This window comes from Varanus komodoensis, unplaced genomic scaffold (genome assembly GCF_004798865.1).
Source record: "Varanus komodoensis strain SLA01 unplaced genomic scaffold, ASM479886v1 scaffold4, whole genome shotgun sequence".
NCBI classification, from domain to species: domain Eukaryota; kingdom Metazoa; phylum Chordata; class Lepidosauria; order Squamata; family Varanidae; genus Varanus; species Varanus komodoensis.
Window position 1 is genome coordinate 38,225,020 of NW_025335941.1, and position 22,320 is coordinate 38,247,339.

Genomic DNA, 22,320 nt, shown 5'->3' on the forward strand with positions numbered 1-22,320 from the left:
AGTGAGGAAAAAGAACAAAGTCATGGGGAGAGAAAGTTAGGAAAAACTACACATTAAGAACAATTAAACTGTCCAATGAACAGGCCAGCTATAGTTGCTCTGACTGTAGAACAACCATCTGAGGAGGAAAGCTTTCCTAAAAATCAGTATCTGCTTTTATCATCAGGGATATTTTAATCTTTGATCTCAATTTACAATCATGCTCATTTTCTCCAACAGATGGGAGAACAGAAAGATAAAATAACTCAAGTTAAAACGTTTTGTTTGACTGCATTATTTTTTTCATAGCCAGGAATACATTTAGAAGATCAATTTACAATGGAACCTTATGGTCACTAGACACTGTCTACACAGCCATAGGATAATTTGGAGTCCCAGTTCCAACCTCAGAAAAGTGATCTGAGATCAGATGTGGAGCTCCAAATACAGAGAGCACCCTCTCTCCACCTTTGCAGCTGTCAGGGTTCCTTCTGGACTGGCTGCAGGTCTGCATTCACAAGACTGCCCTCAAAGCTCATGTTGAGGGAAATTCCATGGCACAGGGAAGGGAGAAGCAAGGTGCCACCTATGCGATATTCTGGCAGTGCCCTTGGCTATTTACAAGCAAGCAAAGTGTGAAACACTTAGACATCTGCAATTAGCCATCTAGATGTTTTGGAAGGGGAAGGAACACTGAGACAATCTTTCCTCCATGTTCCTCCCATCTTCCTCTGGACACATGTTCAGAGGAGTAAAGGCAGCCACATTGAATAGCACTGCCCAATAAGTACCAACCACTCTTTCTAAACACAATTCAGGAGATTCTAATTTTTGTAGATCTCTCAAAATTTCCAACCCATATTTTGTAGCACAGTGGAGCAACTGGGAACACATTATAGCAAGGAAGTTGCAGTAAAGCAAAACAAAAACTGCATTCATTAAGGTGGCTGCAACCATTGTAAAACCTGGCATAAATGTGTTAGTGGAAGTTGGTAAGGTGTGGCTTGTTTTCACAATGCACCTTTTCCTCCTATGACTTAGTATAATTTGCTTTGTTTATAGTATTAATTTATTTTATGCTACCTTTTACAGCATATACCCTTTCAAGTCAGCTTACAACTAAATCTTAGAGCTCATTATCGAACCTATGCTGTGGCAGTGAGGGCGGCGAAGAAGGAATTCTTCTCTGCTTCCACTGCATCCTCACAGTGCCATCCAGCTGAGCTTTTTTGGATGGTACATGGCCTATTACATTCTGGTCCTAAAAAGGATTCTATTGCACCATCCATAGCTCGCTGTGACAACTTTGCCCAGCACTGTAAGGATAAAATCACTCAGATTTGCCACGAGCTGGACTCCACACAGTTGATATGGTCCCAGAACAGGGAGTGCCTAGAGCACTGTCTGGTCCATCTTCATTGGATGAATTTCAATTGTTGCGGCCTGAGGATGTGGACAAGTTGCTTGGATTGGTCCAACCCACCACCTGTCCACTCGACCCTTGCCCCTGTGGCTGCTCACCAAAGCCAAAACTGGGATATGTACCTGGATCCAGGAGGTCATCAACCCCTCTCTGAAGGAGGGCCAGGTTCCCGCCCCTTTGAAGGAAGTGGTGATAAGGCCTGTCCTGAAGAAGGCATCTCTGGACCCAGAGATGGCAGCCAACTATAGGCCGGTGGCTAATATCTTGTTCTTGGGCAAGGTGCTCGAGTGGATGGTGGCAGGACAATTCCAGGTGCTCTTGGAGGAAACTTATCATCTTGACCCATTTCAGTCCAGCTTCAGACCAGGCTATGGAACTGAAACTGCCTTGGTCGCCCTGTATGATGACCTGTGCAGGGAGAGGGACAGGGGGAGTGCGACCCTGTTTGTTCTCCTGGAGCTCTCAGCAGCTTTCAATACCATTGACCAACGTATCCTTCTGGACAGGCTGGCTGGGTTGGGAGTTGGTGGCATTGCTTTGCAGTGGTTCCACTCCTACCTGTCTGGACGATTCCAGAAGGTGGTGCTGGGGGATTATGGCTCTGCACCATGGCAACTTTGTCATGGAGTTCTGCAGAGTTCCATTTTTTCTCCCATGCTTTTTAACATCTACATGAAACCATTGGGAGAGGTTATCCAGAGATTTGGGCTGTGAAGTCAGCAGTATGCTGATGACACCCAGCTCTACCCCTCATTTACATCTAGTACAGATGAGGCAGTGGCTGTCCTTAACCGGTGCTTGGCTGGATGATGGCCAATAAATTGAGACTTAATCCAGATAAGACAGAGGTTCTGTTGGTAGGACCTGGATATCTGAAGAAGCATCTCCTTTGCTATGTGCCTTCCCACCCCTTGAGATCTGAGGCAGAGGTCTAGCTCCAGGAGCCCTCCTTGAAGGAGATTAGGAGGGAGAGTACCCGGAGGAGGGCCTTCTCTGTGGTGGAATATGATCCCCAGAGAGGTTTACGTGGCGCTGATGTTATATTCTTTTCAGTTACAGGCAAACCCCTTTATATTTTCCTGCTATTTTAATGTTAAATTGATTTTAACTGGGTTTTAGTATATTAATAGTCAGATGCTGTGGGTTTGTTTTATTCTACTTATTTATTGTAAGCCATCCCAAGACATTCTGTAGGGGATGGGATAGAAAAACTTTAAATAAATAAATAAATAAATACCCCATTCAATACAAATAAATAAATAAATAAATAAATAAGGAAAAATTAATAAATACCAGCAATAAAATACCTGACCTAGGCAGTACTAAAACCTTACAACAACTGCAACTACAAATGATTACAGTTCAGTAAAACACTGTCAAGGGAAAAACTGAGTAACAAAGTATATCTTCAGGGCCATACATTGCAGGCATTCCATTCCAAAGATGTGCGACACTACAGAAAAAGTCTTCCCTCATTTACACCTAACTTCCTCAAAGGTGGGCAAGTGAGAAAGACTTCTGTGAGTGGGCTGATATGAGTTAAGGCTGCCTCTGAGTATTTTCTCTCATACCATTTAAGACCTTATAGATAAGGACCAGCACCTTATATTGTGTTCAGAAATGTACTGGCAGCCAGTGCAGCTGGTACAATACAGGTGTTACTGATTGGATTATCTTGCCCCACAAATCTTCTGGTGGTTCAGTATCCCTTCGACTCCTCAATTTGATGGATTATGTTCCCCTTTTCTGAGAAGTTAGGGAGACATATTTTCAAGTATGTTTCAAGTACATGGAAGTTAGAAGAACATTCTTTTCTTTACAGACTTCAACAGTTAACAGTATGATCCTTTATGCATCTACTCAAGGGACTTGGGTAAGTGTTTGTAACAATATTTATACATATTTTCAAAACCAATACCAACTTCCTTAGGCTGAATAATGTATTTAAAAGTCAGAAGAAAGGTGACAGCAAAATAAGGGAATGGTGTTGCTAGGCTGGGTTTCTGCCTGCTCCAGCCTCCCATACAGGTTGGAACTTCCAGCTTGCTGGTGACATGAACCAAAGAGGGAGCTAAATGGCCCACATGCATGGTCAAGAAGCTGCCAAACAAAAGCTGTTAAAGAGAAGAGCAGATACTTATTGAATTAGTATTCCAAAAGGGGAATGGCATCTGATGGAGATCAATGAGGTAAGAAAATCACCACCTAGGAGTTTAGATAAAGATGATAATGTGGTGTTAAGAAATAGCTCCAATATTTTTTGCCATCACAAGATAAGTCTGCTTCAGGTAATTTTCAATTTCAGTTGGGAACCACTTTTACCTACTCAGAAAAGTATGGACAGGTACAGTGATATCCAAGTGTATATAAAAAAGGTAACACTGAAAAAATATGGTTATAGATTCAAAGTTAAATCTCACTTGGAATGTGGTTCAGTAAAATATAGTTTAGATAATAACAACCACAATAATTGGTTAAGTTATCCCATTCTAACCTTATTGGAACTAGTATGCAAAAAGGAGGAGGGAAATGACTGGAAAAGCCTGCGGACCAAGCAAAAAAATTAAATGTGGAAGGACTCTATATTTCTTTCCTTTTCTTTGATGGGGAATCTATATTAGCAGTTTTAAACTTTAGAAAAATAGAGCAAATGCTGTGAAATTGAATGATTAGCACATTTAGCTCGTTATTAGAAATTCAAATGTTATGGTACAGCCTCCAGAAGAGCATTTAAGCAGATACTCTGTTTTATACTCTTACTCTCTGATTCTTATTCAGATGTAAGCCTTACTGGAAGAAATATGTACAACCCTTTCATGCATGTTCCCAGGCCAGCTTTCAAAACTTCATGGAAGTGTACATAAAAGTGCAATGTTAGAAGAATATTTTTATTTATTCACTTGTTTTAGGGACTGCAGGTGGCGCAGTGGTTTAAACCACTGTGCTGCTGGGCTGGTTGATTGAAAGGTCGCCGGTTTGAATCTGCACAACGGGGTGAGATCCCGCTGCTCCATCCCAGCTCCTGCCAACCTTGCAGTTCGAAAGCATGCAAATACAAGTAGATAAAAAGGTACCACTTCAGTGGGAAGGTAAACAGCGTTCCGTGCACTTCGGTGTTTAGTCATGCTGGCCACATGACCACGGAGTCTGTCTGTGGACAAACGCTGGCTCCCTCGGCTAGGAAACGGAGATGAGCACTGCCCCCTAAAGTCAGGCATGACTGAATGTCAAGGCGAAACCTTTACCTTTACCTATTTTTTTACTTATTTTATTTCAATATTGCCTTCAGCTGAAGATCTCTGGGCAGTTATATGGTAAAAAGTGTTTGCAATCAGGAACCGTTAGAGGTTCAGTATTCTATCTGAGATTCTGCTAGCTTTAGATAGCAAAGGTAAGATACAATTAGTCCTACCCCTCCTCCTCTGCCCCACAAGTACTGATGACTTGCTTTAGTAAACAACAATAAACCTTAGAACCTATTCACATTCTTATTGGCACATTCACTCCCCATTAGAGAAGAGGAAAAGGCATTCTGCAGAATAGGAGCATGGCAGTTGCCATAGCATCTATCGTAACTATTTTTATGGATTATCAAACAAAAGACAGACTCTGAGGAAGACAGAGAAGGCTACTTTAGAGATTGAATCTAACACTTCTGCAGATGCCCTTACAAAGATACAGAATTGATTCCAAGTCATACCAGGAAGTGCTTGTGAGGTGACAAATGTGAAGGAGTCAGAGATTGGGGAGCACAGCAATGACAGAGAAGAGGCAGGTCAGCTGCCACCTAATCATTCAGACAACAACCAAGCTGACCTTCTGACCACAAGGGAGTGTGACCTTCTAATGAAGGAAGGAGGATTGGAAATACAAGACTGAAGAGTTGGATAGCAGATGAAGAGAGGGGCAATGTAGAAGTACTTGGAGCTCAAAGACTTGCAGCCAGGCAGCTGAACATGCAGAGACACCCACATTAAGGACAGCACTCTGTAGTCTACTCAGTGTTGTAAAAACTGAAAACCATCTGTGTTATACAAAGCTTATCTGAGGACCAGTGTGATGCAGAGGGGTTAAGGATGTGGAGTAGGATTCTGGATGCTAGTTGCCTCTCAGCTAGGGAGCTCACTGGGTGGCTTTGGGACAGTCATAGACTCTCAGCCTAACCTTCCTCATAGGGCTATTGTTGTAAGAATAAGTGTGAGAAGAGGAAGATAATTATGTAAGCTTTCTTGGGTTTCTTTAAAGGAAAAAGTGGGATATAAATATAATAAACAAACAAAATCTTTTTATGTTCATTGCATGGGGAAGCTGTCTGCAGCCTGAAGCAAAGCCTGCTTGTTCACAGTTTGCATAATAAATATAATTAGAGATACAACTTGATTGTTTGAAGAAAAAGGGAGTCAAGACACTAGGCATCAGACAGACAGTGGCAGAGATACTGAGCTGGAAGAGCTAAGTTGGAGGCAAAATTGGTTATATCTCAGGATTACTAGAAAAAATGGTGTGGTCTCAGAAATTTTTAAATTTATCTTTAGCAAATAATAGCAATGCCTTCACTAGAGAGCCAGACTACTTCTACCCAATCTACTAAAATTGCTTGATGATATCACTGATTATTCTTCACTGTTCAAAAACCTTGGCAAAAAGTAGTAATGGACTGGTGTCTTATTGGAAGAAATATCCAGAGTTCAAATAGGAATGAAGAACGAAATGCAGATGAGGGAAAACTAAGAAACATTTGGGATTATGGTGAATAGTAAACTATATGGCTCAATAATGTGCCATTATGACAAATAAAGCTAACATAGCTTTAGGTTATGTTTTGTATGATTACCAAAATTAAGAATCATACGTGTAATTCTGTGCAACTTCTATAAACCCAACTGTAGTAACTGAGTTCATTTCCAGGTACTTGATTTAGAAAAAAATAGAAGAAATGAAAACAGCTCACACAAGCGGGGACAGGTATAGTGCCTGAGGCCTATTGTCCCTGCCATATTCTTTGCTCTGCACTTGGCCTCAAAGTTTGGGTCCTTAACTCTCCCCAGTTCCTGCTGTGGGTTCAGTCCTAGACTATGTGCTATTTGCAGAACCTGGTCAGATAGCAATCCCAGATCTTCTGAAGGTGAAGCCCTGTCCTGTGGGGCTACTGGTGCATCTGGGGAGCACTGATCTTCTGGGTCTGAGTCTGAGTCTGGGATGTTGCTGGAGCTTGAGCTGGTAAGAAGGCCTGCAGAGGAGAGAAGTGCACTGGCAGTGTGCACTGGATTCCAGTGTCTCTTGTGGACCTGGAAGTGGTCAGCTATGGTTTGAGTTGGGATGCCTCACTGTGTGCTGGGGCCGTGTCAGACCAGGTGGGCCTCCAGTATGGTTCTTCTGGGTACCTGGAGTCATAGGAGGCCCGGTGTTCCCAGCAGAAGCCCCTGTCATAGTTTTATACAAGGGCATTGGCCAGTCAGGCCTTTGGACCCAGTTGAAGAAGGGCAAGCAGGACCGGTATCTGTGATGGTTGGTCTTGATGGATAGGACCTAGCTCAGGATCAGTACAGGAAGTGAGGCATGTCTCAGTCCTGAACCAATCGAAGGTGCTTGTTTTTATTCATTTATTTAAAACTTTTATATGCCGTCCCTTATGTATAACATCTCAGGATGGCTTACAGCATTAAAATCAGAATCCAATAAAACAATCAATACCACAATGTAATAAACAACATATAACCAATAAAAATGTTGTCTGGGTAGAGAAAGCTCCTGTTCTTCAAAAATCAGGTGGCTGGTGATGCTTGGTGCATTGGTGCAGAGGCCTCCTGATCTCCCTGGGGTACTGGTGATGGGCAGTGCTCAGTGTTGGGCTCTTGCTCTATGTTAAGGGTACACAGGAGGCCAGCAAAGGGCACCTTGTCATGGCTCTTGGCCTTGGCCCATTTGTTGTGATCTTGGCTTTAGTTGCATTGGCCATTTTGGAGGATCTCATCTTTTTGGCGCATTTCTTCATCTTGACAATTTTTGAAGTACAGCCTGGGGTACAGCTTTGGCAAAGTGGCCAAAGCGGGCCTGCCACAGCAGCAGGGGTGTTGTGGATACCTGCTCCAGGGACTGAGGGGAGCCAGTCCCACGGAGGGCTCCACTCCAGTTCTCCACTTTTAGGTGGTCAGTTCAATGCTTTGTCTCTTGCCTGGTGATGGCCTGCCAGTGGCAGGCCTTCCTCACAGCTTTTTCCGAGGCTAAAGAGACAAAGTGAGTGGCCATTGGTCTGTGACAGTTTGCTGCTGCAGCTCAAACAGTTTCTAAATGGAGCTCTGAGTGTTGTTGTGGGGCTGGAAAAGTGAGATCAAGTGGAGAGAGGAAGAAAGCGTAAGATATAGGGCAAGACAGGAAACTGGGATGGAGTATATTTTAGAAGATTTTTTTAAGGAAAAGGGAAAGAGGAAAAAGAGGATGAGGTTAGAAAGAAGTTCAGGACTTTCATTAGAGAAGGAGAGAAGCTCATGAAAAGAAGGTAAGTGTATAGTTAGTTACAAAGAGCAGAGGAGGAACTTCCCAGTGTACCATAATGGCAGTTGAAGAACGGAGGATCAGCCAGAAATTCCTCCCTCATGTCAGGCCATGCCCAGGGGAGGGGCTTCCACCAAATAGGAATTAATTAGCTTTGGAATCTTCCCAAACAGGGTCCATGCATGTGTGCAGAACCCATATGTGTGATGCACAGAGACCACGAAGAACATATTAAAGGAGAATCTGCCAAAAATACAAACTGGTCTCAGAGAAGAAAAGCAACTGTTTATACATTCAAATGAAAAGAAAGCTGCGAAATCAGTTTTAGAGTGCATGGAAGTAGGCTTAAACATAAGGAAAACATCCTAAGTGTTACTGATTTTCAAGACAATATTACATTCTTGTATGAGGACAGGTTGTTGGCATAGATGATCCACTCTACTATGAATGTTTCCCTAACTAAGGACAACTGTAAAAAAGCAGCAATCTGGCATATACCACAGGGATAGACAAATCAGTGTAATACATATAAGTGTGCTTCTTCCCTGGGTTCCCAGCCTCACATATAAGTCAAATGGCAACACACTCACCTGTATGTACAAACATGTGCTTGACGTAATTCTGTTTGGCGGTGAAAGTCTTGTTGCAGAGGGTACACTCATAAGGCTTTTTTTCACCCTGCCCACCTGCTGTGCTGTGGCCTGTAGAAGGAGCCAGGGGCTGAGGGGCTGGCAGCTGGGCAGTAAAAGTTGAAAGGCCAGGCTGGGACACTGTCACAAACTGTGTCTGTTGGCCTAAGGGCTGGGGCAGGCTGAAGAGGAAAGGCTTAGGACCACTGCCAGCAGACTGTGTGGTAAACAGTGCAGGCAGGTAAGTATTGCCAGCTGTGCCAATGACCTGTGTGTTGCTGGTCAGTGTCAGTGGCATCCTCAGATTGCTGGTGAGGGTTTCCGTCTGGCGTAAGTAGAGTTGGGTGCTTGGCAATGCTTGGGCAACAGTTGTAGTGACAGAGGGCTGCAAAGTACCCTTTTCAGTACTGTTACTAACAGTGAGCAGTGTGCTGTCCCTTTCAGTGTCATTGCCTCTCTCTGGTGAGGAAGAGTTGGCATCTGTGTGCTGCTGCTGCTGAGTGCCTTCAGCAGAAGTATCATTTTGTTCTGCTTGGGGAGGCTCTTGTTGACCTTCTCGGCTTAGGCCAGTCATAAATTGCTGCTCTACAGAATCAGGTTCAGTGCCAATAGAGGAACTGACTCCAGAATCAAAGCTCTCCCCCTTGGGCTCACTCTCAGTGCCTTCTGCTTGATCAGTATCCTCAGTGCATTCCTCAGACTCATTGCGCTCTAGGATCTGTACCCTCTGCTGTCCATAGTAGTCATAGTCATCCTCCATTTCTTGCTTGATGTGAATATTTCCCACTAGGGTTTGAATCCGAACTGGACGTGGTTGCTTCCGGCAGTGTGTGGTTTCCGGAGTGGTGGACAGATACCGCTCCATCTGCTGAGAGCGTTCATGGATTCTTGTAATCCAGCTTGGGTCTTCCATATGATGGTCTCTGGAAAGTCCCAGTGCTGTTTCATGGTGGCTGACCACTGCTCCACTGTAGAATGAGCGTTCTCCACTACCATTCTGCATGGAACAGGCATACAGTGCTGAGTAGATCCTGTCTACGCTATGTTGTGAGTGGCTTTGAAGATAGCCAGACTCTGTGTCACTGCTCTGCCCTGAAGTGGCTGATTCAGGCGTTCCTCGCGGTGTCTCCTGAGCAGAATCCTGGGTTACTGGATAGACGTCACCCACATTCTGTGAGACAATCCGTGTGCACTCATCAATCACAGTCTTGATCTGCAGGATGCTGGCTGCTGTGAGAATCTGCAAGGCCTCTGACTGTGAGACCCGCAGCACCCCGCTATACATGAAGTCAATGAGCTTTTGTACTGACTGGACTGACACCACGGAAGGAATTTCAATGTCACTGTAGCCCAGTAAGAGCTTGTCCTGGAAGAAGGGGCTGCCAGCCGCCAACACACAACGGTGGGCGCGCAGCATGCTCCCGTGGATGCGGACCGTCACATCACAGAAGTGGCCACGGTTGCGTTGCTCGTTGAGGGTCTCGAGCACGGAATTGCTGAAGTTGTGGAGATTGATGCTGTGAATGCGCTCTGTCATCCCCTTGCAACTAATGTTACCTGCAGCAATAGAAAAGGCAAAGCAGAAAGACAGATTAGAGTCTGATGACTACATTTCTGATTCCACCCCATCACACACTGAACATATAGAGAAATTAGATCTGGTTTCACATCTCCAATCCACACTAGATTGCAAAATCCTTTGGTTTGGTAGTGCTTGAATTCAGGGTTTTATGGCTCAACTTATTAAAGTATTAGGGGGCATATGTTAAGATACCAGCTCATTTAAGCTATGTGTTGCCTCTTTTATTAAGGTGATAACACAGCCACTGTTAGCTAGCTTCAAACATCTTCCCCTTCACAGTAATGGAAAATCCAGTGTACTACCCAAGCCTCTTCAAAAATTCAGAATGGAGAAGATACATGTTGAGCACACGAAAAAGAGAGAGAATTGAGAAAAGAGGAAAGTGAGAATTGCCTGTGTGATAATTTAATTATGCATGTACAGATCAAAATATTCATTAGCTACAGTTCTGAAATAAATCTTAATGCTGTTCTAAGTAATGGTTTGCTTGCATTTTCTATTATACTAACATACCAGTTTGTAATTAGCAATAAAGATATGGTTCCAGTAACATTATGCCAAAGGTATAGATTCATAGTGTTTTGGGGGAAAATCTAGCTATATTTTTAAGACATTAAAGTTTATGATTGAGTTTACAAAACCTTAAGTACTGTATTTTTCCATCTATAAGACACCCCCATGTATAGGACACACCCCACTTTTCCTACCCATCTGCAGCGAGCAAGGTGCCACCGCGCGTGCCGCCTTGCTGCCCCCCTGGCGCCGCCTCGCCGCCCGCTCGTGCCACCTTTCCGTCCCCCCTCCCGCATGTGCTGCTTCGCCGCCAGTCACACCAGTCCCCCCCCCCCGCCCAAGCGCACCCTCCTCTTGGCTTCAAGTCTCACCTCAGACACCCTTTGGTTTGGGGTTTGGGGTCCATTCGGGTTCGCTCTTGCTGTTGCCTGGCTAGCCCGGTAACATTTATAATTTGTCTTAGAATGACCTTCACTTTTGATATGTGTTGTGAAGACATGCTATGTAAAGATATAACCTTTTATGTTGTTCTGTAATAAATATGTAGTTTCTGAGAGGCTACAATGTATTTATGTAGGCTTGAGCCCTAACTTTATCAAAGACGCATTTAAGAGTACTGCTTAGTGACAAGTTCTGAAGTGGGAAAGAGAGGCAATTGCTTTTAATATTTATAAAAGGGACTTGAATCAGGTAAATTCAATAATGCCTGGTCCAAAAAACATCAGAATCAGACTGGCTGGGAGTTCTACATAGGTGAAAAATGACAGTTGACAGCCAGTGGATAGTTGGGGATTTGGTTAGTCAGGTGATGGCCCTTGAGAGATGGAAGGGATGTTGTGCGGGTTGTGTGTGACAGAAGGATCAGAGAAAGACTGAGGAGAATGTAGATAGCTGGGGCCTGAATATTAGCTTGGGAGTTCCTTAGGGCCTGCTAGAGAATTTCTTAGACCCTGAAATACAAACATTTCTAAAATATAAGAAACCCCATTGGTGGGAATGCTCAGGGAAGAAGCAGTTTCCCTATATAGCAAGCATTTCATAATTTGCCAGTTTTAGCATCAGGAGGTGGACCAGAGGGGGATTTTTGTTCAATTGTTTTTGTTTTACCAAATGCATCTCTGAATAGAAAAAAGATCCATTTATAACCTTTATATTTAAACTATGAAAAGTGTAGGAAGAATGTGTTTTAATATGCTTTAACTGATACACAGATTCTTCTTAATTCACCCACTCACCCACTTAATTGGTAGTGCACAGAAAATCCAGAGCACAGGGGACAAAACTTCTGTCTCATTCTGTTCTCAGACCTGCCACTCTGTTTTAAGTTAATACAGTGGGAAATGTTTCTGTGGAACTGAAGTGGCCTTTTTAAAGCAACTCTCTTGTGCCCAGTGAATATCAATATAGAAATCCCAATGGACTCTGCATGAGAAACTACTATATGAGGGTTTGTTCCTTTTTGTGAAAGCAGGTTGATTCAGAAATGGCACACAAATGAAAGGGTGCAAAAATGCAAACTCTATTCTTACCCAGGCAGACCATGAATGGGCATATAGCCAGAGGGAGGGGTGGATGTACAGACTGCGCACATGTAGCATACTTTTGGAATGGTGACAGGACAAAGGGATTTTATCCTGTGTGTTAGGGTCAGTGAATTGTTTTCATTATCCTTAAAACTTATGTAATTGTCAGGAATATGCATGTACTATCCTATTTTGGAAAGAAATGTCAGGATGTGTCAGATCCTTTATATTGCATAGCAACTCTAAAAGAAGAGGCAGGTACTGAATTCTGAATGGTGGAACAGTTAATTGTAGTGTTTGAGTGTGCATGGAATGTTACTCAGAGCTACACATAGCCTAGTAATTATGATTTACAAGCATGATGAAGGCAGTAGATTCAGAAGCTTGTTAAGATAGAATAGCAGATTTCAATTAATTGGACTTGAGCTCCTGACTTGAGTTTAACTGATTTCCATAACAGATTGTCCTTCCATTAAAAAACACACAACAACACTTGCAAGCCAACAAAGCATAATCTTGGTACAATTATGGCTCTTATTTGTTAAAGACTGCTTTAGTCCATCATATGATTTATTTTAGCATTTATATATTATGGACATTTGCATGCTTTGTTTCCTAAAAAGTCATTAATTAAAAAATATCTTCTGACCCAAACATGTGAACCATGGCACTTATAAAGCACAGTCTAGAAGTGATGAAATAATTGTTGTAATGACCAATATCATTGTAGTTCTAGGAGATCAAATTAGCACAAGATTGTTTTTTCAGTGATATATGAAATCACTGATATATGAGGCACCACAATGTCCTTGTAAATTGTTTTGCAGAATGTAAATTTGTGTGGTGGTATATTTTGTGTGTATGTACATGTACAATAGTTTAGCTGGGTTTACATAACAATGCAAACAAACTGCATAGTTTCCACAGTGCATGAAATTTTGCTTGAACTTACTGGTCAGACAATCATGTGGTTCCCAGGACAATGTGGATTCCATGTTCCCCCTGCTGCTCTTATCATGCATCCTGGCTGCCTCCACAAGTGAAATCTCCTTCCTTACACTAGTAAGAAGGGTGGCTGCTTTCAGTTCTTGTTCTCAAGGACTACTGGCTGGGATTCATCAGAATATGAAGTAAAATGGGAGGGAATGCTCAAACACTGAGATTAGAGAAGCAGAGGAGCTTATCTCAGGGCCAGACTCCCCAGTGGACAGGCAGCTCCTTGGAATAATCAAGATATACAGCTAGTGGGAGGGGACCCTGAACATGAGAATTTTGCAGATACAAACCAGGTAGCCCTCATGATGCAGCATCAGCAGATGAGAGCAGCCCAATTAGAGGACAGGCATGCAGTGAGGTGGCATGCTCACTTTCAGAAAACCCCTCCTGAAGCGAAGGGGGCCAAGCATGCTCAGAGGGAGAGTTCCTGGAAGTGAATACCAGACTGGGTTCAACAAACCACTCTGTGCCTTCTCAGAAATTCATTTTGAGTGATTCGTTCTTTTGGGTCAATAAAGAAAGTTGTGCAAGGAAAACAGTTTGTGGCTTTTGAATGGTTGAAGGAGGAAGCTTGGCTTCCTACAGTTGCTCCCTATAAACATCAGCAGCCTTGCCCTGATGGATCTGCTGAGCTTTTGAAATGGGTTCTCCCTCTTCCCCTTCAGAGTATGCCTGTACCCCTGCAACTTCCTAGCCATTGCATCCCTGAAAGGAAGTTTTTATTAAATCATAACAGACACTATCTCTCCTTCTGTGCATTGATTTGTTTCTGAAAGTAAACTGGAAGATGGATACATCACTCGGTCAACAGAAATAAAAAAGGTGGTGATGCTTCTGTTGCTAGGAAGATAAGGAGAGTAAAAATAGGTAGCAAAGGAACCACTTCAATGGATACTCTTTCCACAGGACAATATATTTTCAGACCAACAATAGTAAAATGGAGATTCTGGGTCTACATAACCTGAGAAGCTGCAGAGAAGCATGGAAACCTTAGAGGAGACCATTAATTCTGTGATTTCAGGAACATAAAGGTACCAAGCAGAAATGCCATGACTCATTTCAGATGACACAGAATAACAATGGTAAAAAAATCATCATGGCTTGTTTTGATGCTTATACCCAGCTTCAACTATTCTAAACCATTTAGGCATCACAGAACTATCAGCTTAAATAAACTCTACTATATGCTCATATTTTATTACAACAGGATTGAATGTGCACATTGCATAATTGAACAGTATTGCTCTAATTTATGCAGTATTTCTCCTGCAACAAATGTGTTATATGTGAATGTCAGACAGGTTTCTTTAAACACCTGTGTACATGTGTCATGGAGCCTATGACCAGGTGTGTGCACAGCTGTTTAAGAATCCATATTTTTCATTCAGGGCAAATGTATCTGCAGCATAAAATTTGGAGCTGTGCCTAGGCTTCCTCATTTGCAACATAAATCTTTAGTAATTGAATAACAATAATTAAGCAAAACTATCTAGCAAATTAACCTTTACTGTAGCAAATGTTTATCATATTACATTAAATATGAGTTCTTATTACCTTAGTTTTAAATATGGTAGAAAAATGAAAAGGCTGGTCTTCCTCCAAACTCATCCCAATAAATCCCAACTAATTTGTGGATTCACACTATCTGAAACAAAGACTATGCAGAACACAGCCTCCAACTGATTTGAGGGAGTAGAATTTAAAGTAGGGTCGTAAGATTAAACCATGGCTCATAAATCCTAAACTTTAAATTTAAATCCTGAACTCTAAGCAAGCTTGGAGTAACAGTTTGTGTCTCTATCAGGATCTTATCTTTTGAGGGCAAGCTAGTAGAATAATGTTTGTTGATCAAATGTTATATTCTATAGATTTATACATTATATACATACTGAAGAATGGACTGCAACACTGCAGGAACTAGAAACAGCTAGAGAGAAGGAAGTCAGATACAGTTAACTGTGGATAGCCATGACCTGCTGTGTACCTTATATTGACCTTGCTTTGGTTTGAAAAGCAGAAGGGAACAGCTGTGTGGGCAGGCAGATGTGTGGCCAGTTTATACAACAGTGTTGGTGCAGAATCCTCCATGTTCTTCACACAGTTGTGTTGTTCGTAGTGGGAGCATGTACATTCTGAATTGCTTGCAGTGTGTCCATTCCCAATTTCAAACAGGTTCTGACTTGCTCAAAATGAGATTTGATACAATCCTGTTCAAGATTGCTCTAATGAATATTAACCTCCTATTAAGGTTCTGGGGCCAAAAACATTTACATTATTTTAAGTAAAGCAAAAGAAGAGTGACTAAAAACACTCTTTGTCTTGCTTAAGAGATTCACTGGAATTTCCATCTAATCATCTATATGAACATCTCAAAACAGACTATTTCTGTAATAGCTTTTTATTTAAATATGATTTACTTTCAGCTTACTTAATAGCTATTTATTAAAATCAAATTTACTTTCAGAAACATCAGATAAAAACAAACAAAGCATAAAATTCTGTTAACCCTACCAATTGTTACTTAACTGAAAATATGTAGCAGACTACACATAGGTATGGGGGAAACATACTGAATTTAAGTTAATTTAAGACAAGTATCTTGAACATACTCTGAATGTGGACTGGAAAATGAAAATTTACCAAATAATTTTGGATTAACTTTTTGTAATCAAACTATTTAATCAAAATGTCAGTATCATATGTAAAATATTTTATGAATATTTAAGCCTCTCTTAGTTTGGCTATTAAGATATAGGGTTCTTGGAGTTGTTTGTAGACAACAAACTAAATATGAGTCAGTAATGTGATGCTGCCACAAAAAAGGCAAACACTATTTTGGGATGCATAAATAGAGGTATCATTTTCAGAAATAGAGTTTCTCATTCCCTCTACTCTGCATTAGTCAGTCTTCACCTGGAATATACAGTGTTCAGTTTTTGGTGCCTAGGTTTAAAAAGGATGCTGGTAATCAGTATAGGGTTCAGAGGGCAACAAAGATGATACAAGGCCTAGAAAATATGTCTTATGATGAGAGGCTGAAAGAACAAGGCCTGTTCAACTACGAGAAACTAAAACTACGAGGAGTCACAATAGCACTCTATAGGTACTTCAAAGGCGGTCACAAAGAAGGAAAAGACCTCTTCTCACTCATTCCAGATTGCAGGACACGGAACAATGAACTTCAAGTACAGTACACAAGGTGCAGGCTAGACACAAGGAAGAATTTCCTGACTGTGAGCAGTATGACAGTGGAACCTGCTGCCAAGAGAGGTTGTATGCTCTTCCCACACTGGAGACCTTCAAAAAGCAATTGGGCCATTATCTGACTGGGATAGAGTGACTGGTGTTCTGCACTGGCTGTTGGTTGGGCTTGATGGCTTTCCTGGCCCCTACTGACCAAACCATTCTAGGAATCTATGAATATTCCATTGATTGATTATGTGCCTTGCTATATTAGTATTAGCGTTTTCTCTTCGAAAAAGCAATTCAAATAATATTTCTGATCATGAATGTGAGATGGTGAAAGCAATATTTTCAAATGTGAAACATCTGATCTAAGGATAACTACTTTTTGGATAGCAATGTAACATATAGTATCTACTCTAGCAGATCTAAATAGGATTAGTGTAATGATTTAAAGCGTGTGGGGGGTTCCTTTAAATGTTGGTAAATTTCAGAAGGGCAAAGAAGGTAAAAGAGGAGGATGAGTGAGGTGATTGGTTGATGACTGAAGTTGTGTGGGTAAAGCTTGGAAGTGTGTGAGGAGAGAGAGAGAAGGAAGAAAGTTATCAGTCTGTCAGAAGTTAACAGAACTGTGGTCTGTCAGCCGTTTGCAGAATCTGAAGAGGCAGCCTTCTCTTCAGAATCCCAGAGAGACCTGTTGAAGCCATTTAGGACTCATAAAGAAAAAAAAGAAGGAAGTAGAATACTCGGAGAACGTATCAGTGACTAGGGAGAGTCAAAACCTAATATTCTCTAGTATTATAGGGGTGTGAGAGATAGAAGCTGACAGAAATTGAATGCAGGAGAGAAAGGAGGACCTGTATGAAAGTGGTGTTTGTAAAGGGAAAGAGTGACATCCCTCAGTCAGAAGTTATTATACAATGTTCTACTGTCTAAGGAAATAAGTTACTGAACATCTTGAAACCAATACACTTCCTGTACAAATAAAGCTTTATTTTGTTAATGTTAACTCAGTGTCATAGGCTGTTTGTATACCAGAGTCTCTTCATAAGGACCACATGTCCTATGAAGGAGCCTTATAGTTTGGACACAATACTGCAGGAAAAGTTAATAAGACTGGAATTTAATTGCTGGTGACAGTGTTATATACTCAGAGAAAGTGAGAGAAATATCAAGAATTTAAGACACATCTTATCCAAACAAAATATGGGAGATAACTCATGACAATTAGCCACTTTGGTCTTATTACACACCCGAGATTCTATTGTTTTATTCTATTTTAAATGTTTTTTAAAGGCAACTTGAGTGCCAATTTTTGATAGACATGTGGGGTATAAATAAAATGAATAAAACATGTTACCAGGCACCAAAAGACTGGGGGTTTCTCAACCTCCAAAGAGTATCAATATCCAAAGACTAGCAACTTCCAAAGAGTCTTTTCCATCACACTGTGGACAATATTCTTCATCACATTCAGGAAGTTTTCCATGGTTATCTCTAAGGGCTTCTGATTCTTGACAGCTGTGTTTGGTTTGTGTCAAGAGATTTAAAAATATATATTCCCATTTGGCCACATCATAGGAGGTTTCACTGATTTTGCATCATGTGAAAGCAAAGTAGTGAACACAACTTTCATCTTTGGCTACATCATCCACAAAAAAATCCCTCCTCATGCTAATTCAGTAATATAATCCATTATTCCTTAACTTAATTTTTAATTATGTATTGCTGTTTTGCAACTGATTTCATTCCACAATTTTTAGTTTGATACTGCAGCAGATTGCTTTTGAAATTCAGAGTCTCTATAGGCTTATGGCAAAAGCCACACTTGTTATCTTTTACTTGTGCTTTCACAGTTACCTGTTTTAACTATATTACCTGTAAGTGTCAAAAACTCTGTGAGATCCCAAATCCTGCAATTTCATAACTCAGTTTTGTTAATTTTATCTTTTCCTGCTTTGCTGCTAGTTTGATGTTGACGTGGGACCTTAACATTATTATGTGTTATCAAGACATCTCCAGCTTATGGTAACCTCATGAATGAAAGCTTTCCAAACTATCCATGACAGTCCTGTTCACCTCTTGTGAAGTCAAAGTGGTTTCCTTTAAGGAGCCAATACACTTCATATTTGGTCTTCTTTCCCCCCTCCTTCTGCATTCAACTTTCCTTAGCATGATTTCTTCCCCAGGGAGTTTTGCATTCTCATGATATGCCTGAAGTATGACACATGACCATTTGTTTGGATTCCTAGCTCCTACCTTGGAGCTGGGGTTCTGTGCTCAGATGACCTGTCCCCATCACAGCCATTGGGGAAAGAACCATGCTGACTGCTTCTCTGAGACCCTGAAAGCAACCTTGGAAAAGGGGTATGGAGATTTTCCAGGGGATGCAGAGAGGAGTAATTCAGTACTACCAAGATATGATATATGCTGCAGCTATTCAGCCTCCTCCTTCCTACTCTGAAGCATGTAGTAAGGCAGCCACACAGCATAAGACTTTTCAGCAGGTCAGTTTTATGCCCATTTAAACATCTGACATTGTTTTAAATGAATTATTAATTGTTGAACTATTCAATTTATCTTGTAATGTACTAGAATTATTTCTTATCACACAACTGACAACAATCTATATCCATTTCTTGAATTCAAGATGATTTTCCAAAGAATATATTATTTACCGATGTTAAGAGTAAACCTTAATCTAATACCTTTACAAATAATACCTGCACTGAACTAATGCATTATTTATTTCATATGATTATTTATTGGTTAAGAACAATACTAAAGTTAACTGAAGAAAAACAGTTTCTAAACACTTGATATACATAACAATGGCCACATGATGGCATCATTTCTAAAGAAAAAAAAAGGGTCATTTCTACACTTGTTAGGAACTAGTTTGAACTAGGGAGAAAAGAAGAGTTTGTAACTGTAGGATTACCAGCATTTTCTGGCAGAAATATTGCCTACAAAACTTTCCTTCTCATGGCATCTTCCTGCCTACAGCAATGTAAAGATAATTTTAATGAATAATTGTTTCTTAAGTTAAAAAGTAACAGATTTTTATTGCAATGACCTGATTTTTTTTTTAAATTGGCCCTCAAAGTTTGGTTGGTTCCAAAGTCACTTAAAGTGACCATTTTTCCCCTTGTAATATTTATTTCCAAACCACTGCTGAAGAAGGAAACTATGACAGCCTCAATCATCAGTAAAAGTGAGATTTTACATATGCCCCATTTTTAAAGGGCTTTTTTGTGAGAATCTTTGAAGAATTTCAGTATTTTAAGGAATTTGACTCAAAGAGTTCATAGTTTTTGCTGTCTGAGGGAATACAATGAAGTGAAATAAATTAAAATTTCAAACAATATGGAAATAGTATGAATTCCAAATATTGACTACTAAATACTGACTACTAAGTAAACTGTTCTTGAAGATTGTTTGGAATAACTGTTGGCATAAAAGCTGCTCTATAGTTGAAAAAATGGCTTTTAGCTGACTTAGACTGGAAAATTCAACTTGCAAGGGGAATCCTTAACAAAGTTGTCATATTTTGTAGTGTCCTTTATGTTTTTGGTATTCAGTACATCCCTTTGTTTTCAGAATGAAGTTGACTATTTACCTAAACAAATTAATAATACAATTTGGATATGAAAAAGAAGGAATTTATGAAAATCCACTTTCTACAAACTGGAGTGTATCTGTTAAGTATAATTCACAAAGACTTTTATCAAATACTTGAATAAAATTAGTAGTGGTTTCTGTCCTGACAGCATGATTTCTCACTGGGAAACTCAGAAGGTCATGATTAAGTGCACACATCAAGATACCCTTGATCACAATACTATACTCACAATCACGTGGCCCTGTATGCGTGTGCAGGTTTATTGGTGTATGGGATGAATAGATGAAATCTGGACTCAGAGATGGGACAGTTTCAAAGTTCAGGCAGGGAAGGCCCAACTTGGCGCTGCATGCACCCGTCTGCGTAATTTCATTCTCTTCAGACTCCTGTTTTTTAGCTGTCTTGGGTTTCTTCCTGAAATCAGACAAAAAGACCTTTGAAGGAACTACTTGCAAATGCAGGAAAGAACATTTTCAGAATATGCTAAAGACCCCCTCCCCCTTTTTTACTTAAAGGACAAAATCATCTTCTGCATACTTTTTATTTGGAAACATGCCATTCCATGTATTTACACTGCCACTATGGTCTACAAATTATGCAAAAACATATGGAAGACAAAATGCAAAATCTGCTCTACAGCTTTAGGTAATTAAACATGGCATGATAGATACCAGTGAAAGCCATTTACAAGGAAGGACGGACGGATGGATGGACAGAACACATTCATAGATGCACTCATTAAAAAGTCTGAGTGGAAACTTTGCATAGTGTAATATAGGCAACAATTATGTTGTATATTTATGTTTCTTTGTCACATGTGAAAGCTAGCGCCAAGGCCACCCAGTGGGATTTGAGTTTAGATCTCCACAGTCAGTTTCTAACCATCTCTTTATTTACTATGCCTCTCTGCTTTTCAAATTAGATATGGGTAAAATATCTAAGTACACAGATGGTAGTTTTTATATATGAATGGCAAATGCCTACTATTAATCAGATGTATGTTACTGCATTCGCACTCATTATCCAGAACGATCAAACATCCATCCATCCATCCATCCATCCACCCTCAATCATCTTCCTATTATTTAAATTATATCTTGCCTTTCTACTAGCAATGGGGATCAAAGTAGCCAGCAAGAATAAAATACAGATAAAAAGGTTGCATCATTAAAACATATACAAGTTTTAAAAAGATCAACTACAACACATTAGCTAACAGTAAATATAAAATAATGTCCACTATCTAGTTCAGCAAACAAAACTATCAAAAGACTGCCTAAACATGGACAATAAAGATGGAGCTAGGCTTGCTTCCTTTTCAAGGAAATTCCAAAGCTAGGATTAAACATCGAAAAAGACTTCTCTTAAAAATGTTTCAGATTCTTTTGTTCTAAGTTGTGTATAACTTTATAGGTCATAAGTAGGACTTTGAAATATTTATTTATTATTTATTATACTTATATTCCACTTATTTTTATGCAAGGAACTCAAGGTTGCTTACAATCTACCTCCTCTTCCCTATTTTTATCCTCAAAACAGTCCTGTGAGGTAGGTTAGGCTAAGAGTCAGTGCATGGCCCAAAATCACCTAGCGAGCTTGAAGAGACTAGAACATCTACATTACACTTGTTTCACATCACATTTCCTCTGGAAACAGACTGGTAGCCAGTAAAGCTGTTGTAACAAGGTAGTCACATGCTCTTCATAACCAGTCCCAGTGAACAATCTGGCCTTAGCAAACTGGAGCAGCTAAAGTTACTGAATACTTTTCAAAGGCAGCCCAATGTAGAGCATGTTACAGTACTCTAAACAGGTCAGTCTCATCCAATCAAGTCTCTGTGATAAAAGCTAGGTCAGCATGTTGACCTCAGCTGAAGTCCTGGATGGCTGTTGTTTCCCCATTTACCAACTTGGCAGCTGTACCTTCAACACAGGGACTGTCACCTTATTGAGAGAGGCTTTCTGAATTAATCAATAATCCAGGAGCAACCAACACCCTGTTGCACTCCTTTACTCTGCTTTCTCCACCATCTTTCCCTCTGCCATTTGCAGTTATCATAGCTATTCCCTGCTTCCTTCCATCTACCTGCTTCCTTTCAAAACACACCTGTCCAGCTGGCAGACAATAACTTCACAGTTCTGTATACTGATAAGATGTGCAAGAGAGATAGAGTTTTGTTAAACTATGTACAGCCACAAAACATCACTTGTTTCCTCCTCCCCCATAAACCTCTTTTCTGAAGTACTAAAGGAGGTCTTCCAAAGAGTAGAATAGTCAAGTTGGAATCTGCCTACACTGTTACATAACTTGAAGGATGAGTGGGTGGGGACATGTATATTCTGTTACTAAAAACAACTTAGGGTCTAGTCTATTGG

General features: G+C 40.6%; 1 protein-coding gene across 17 annotated transcripts in view; it reads right to left on the reverse strand.

Annotated features, from left to right (window-relative positions):
* Window positions 1-22,320, reverse strand: part of ZBTB20 (zinc finger and BTB domain containing 20) — a 635,479-nt gene that overhangs the window by 27,944 nt on the left and 585,215 nt on the right. For all 17 annotated transcript variants that reach the window (XM_044442007.1, XM_044442009.1, XM_044442011.1 and 14 more), the window contains 2 exons: window positions 20,175-20,359; window positions 8,488-10,083 (listed from right to left, as the gene is read on the reverse strand). In XM_044442007.1, the coding sequence (XP_044297942.1) occupies window positions 8,488-10,083; window positions 20,175-20,359 (1,781 nt within the window). The remainder of the gene's footprint in view (window positions 1-8,487; window positions 10,084-20,174; window positions 20,360-22,320) is intronic.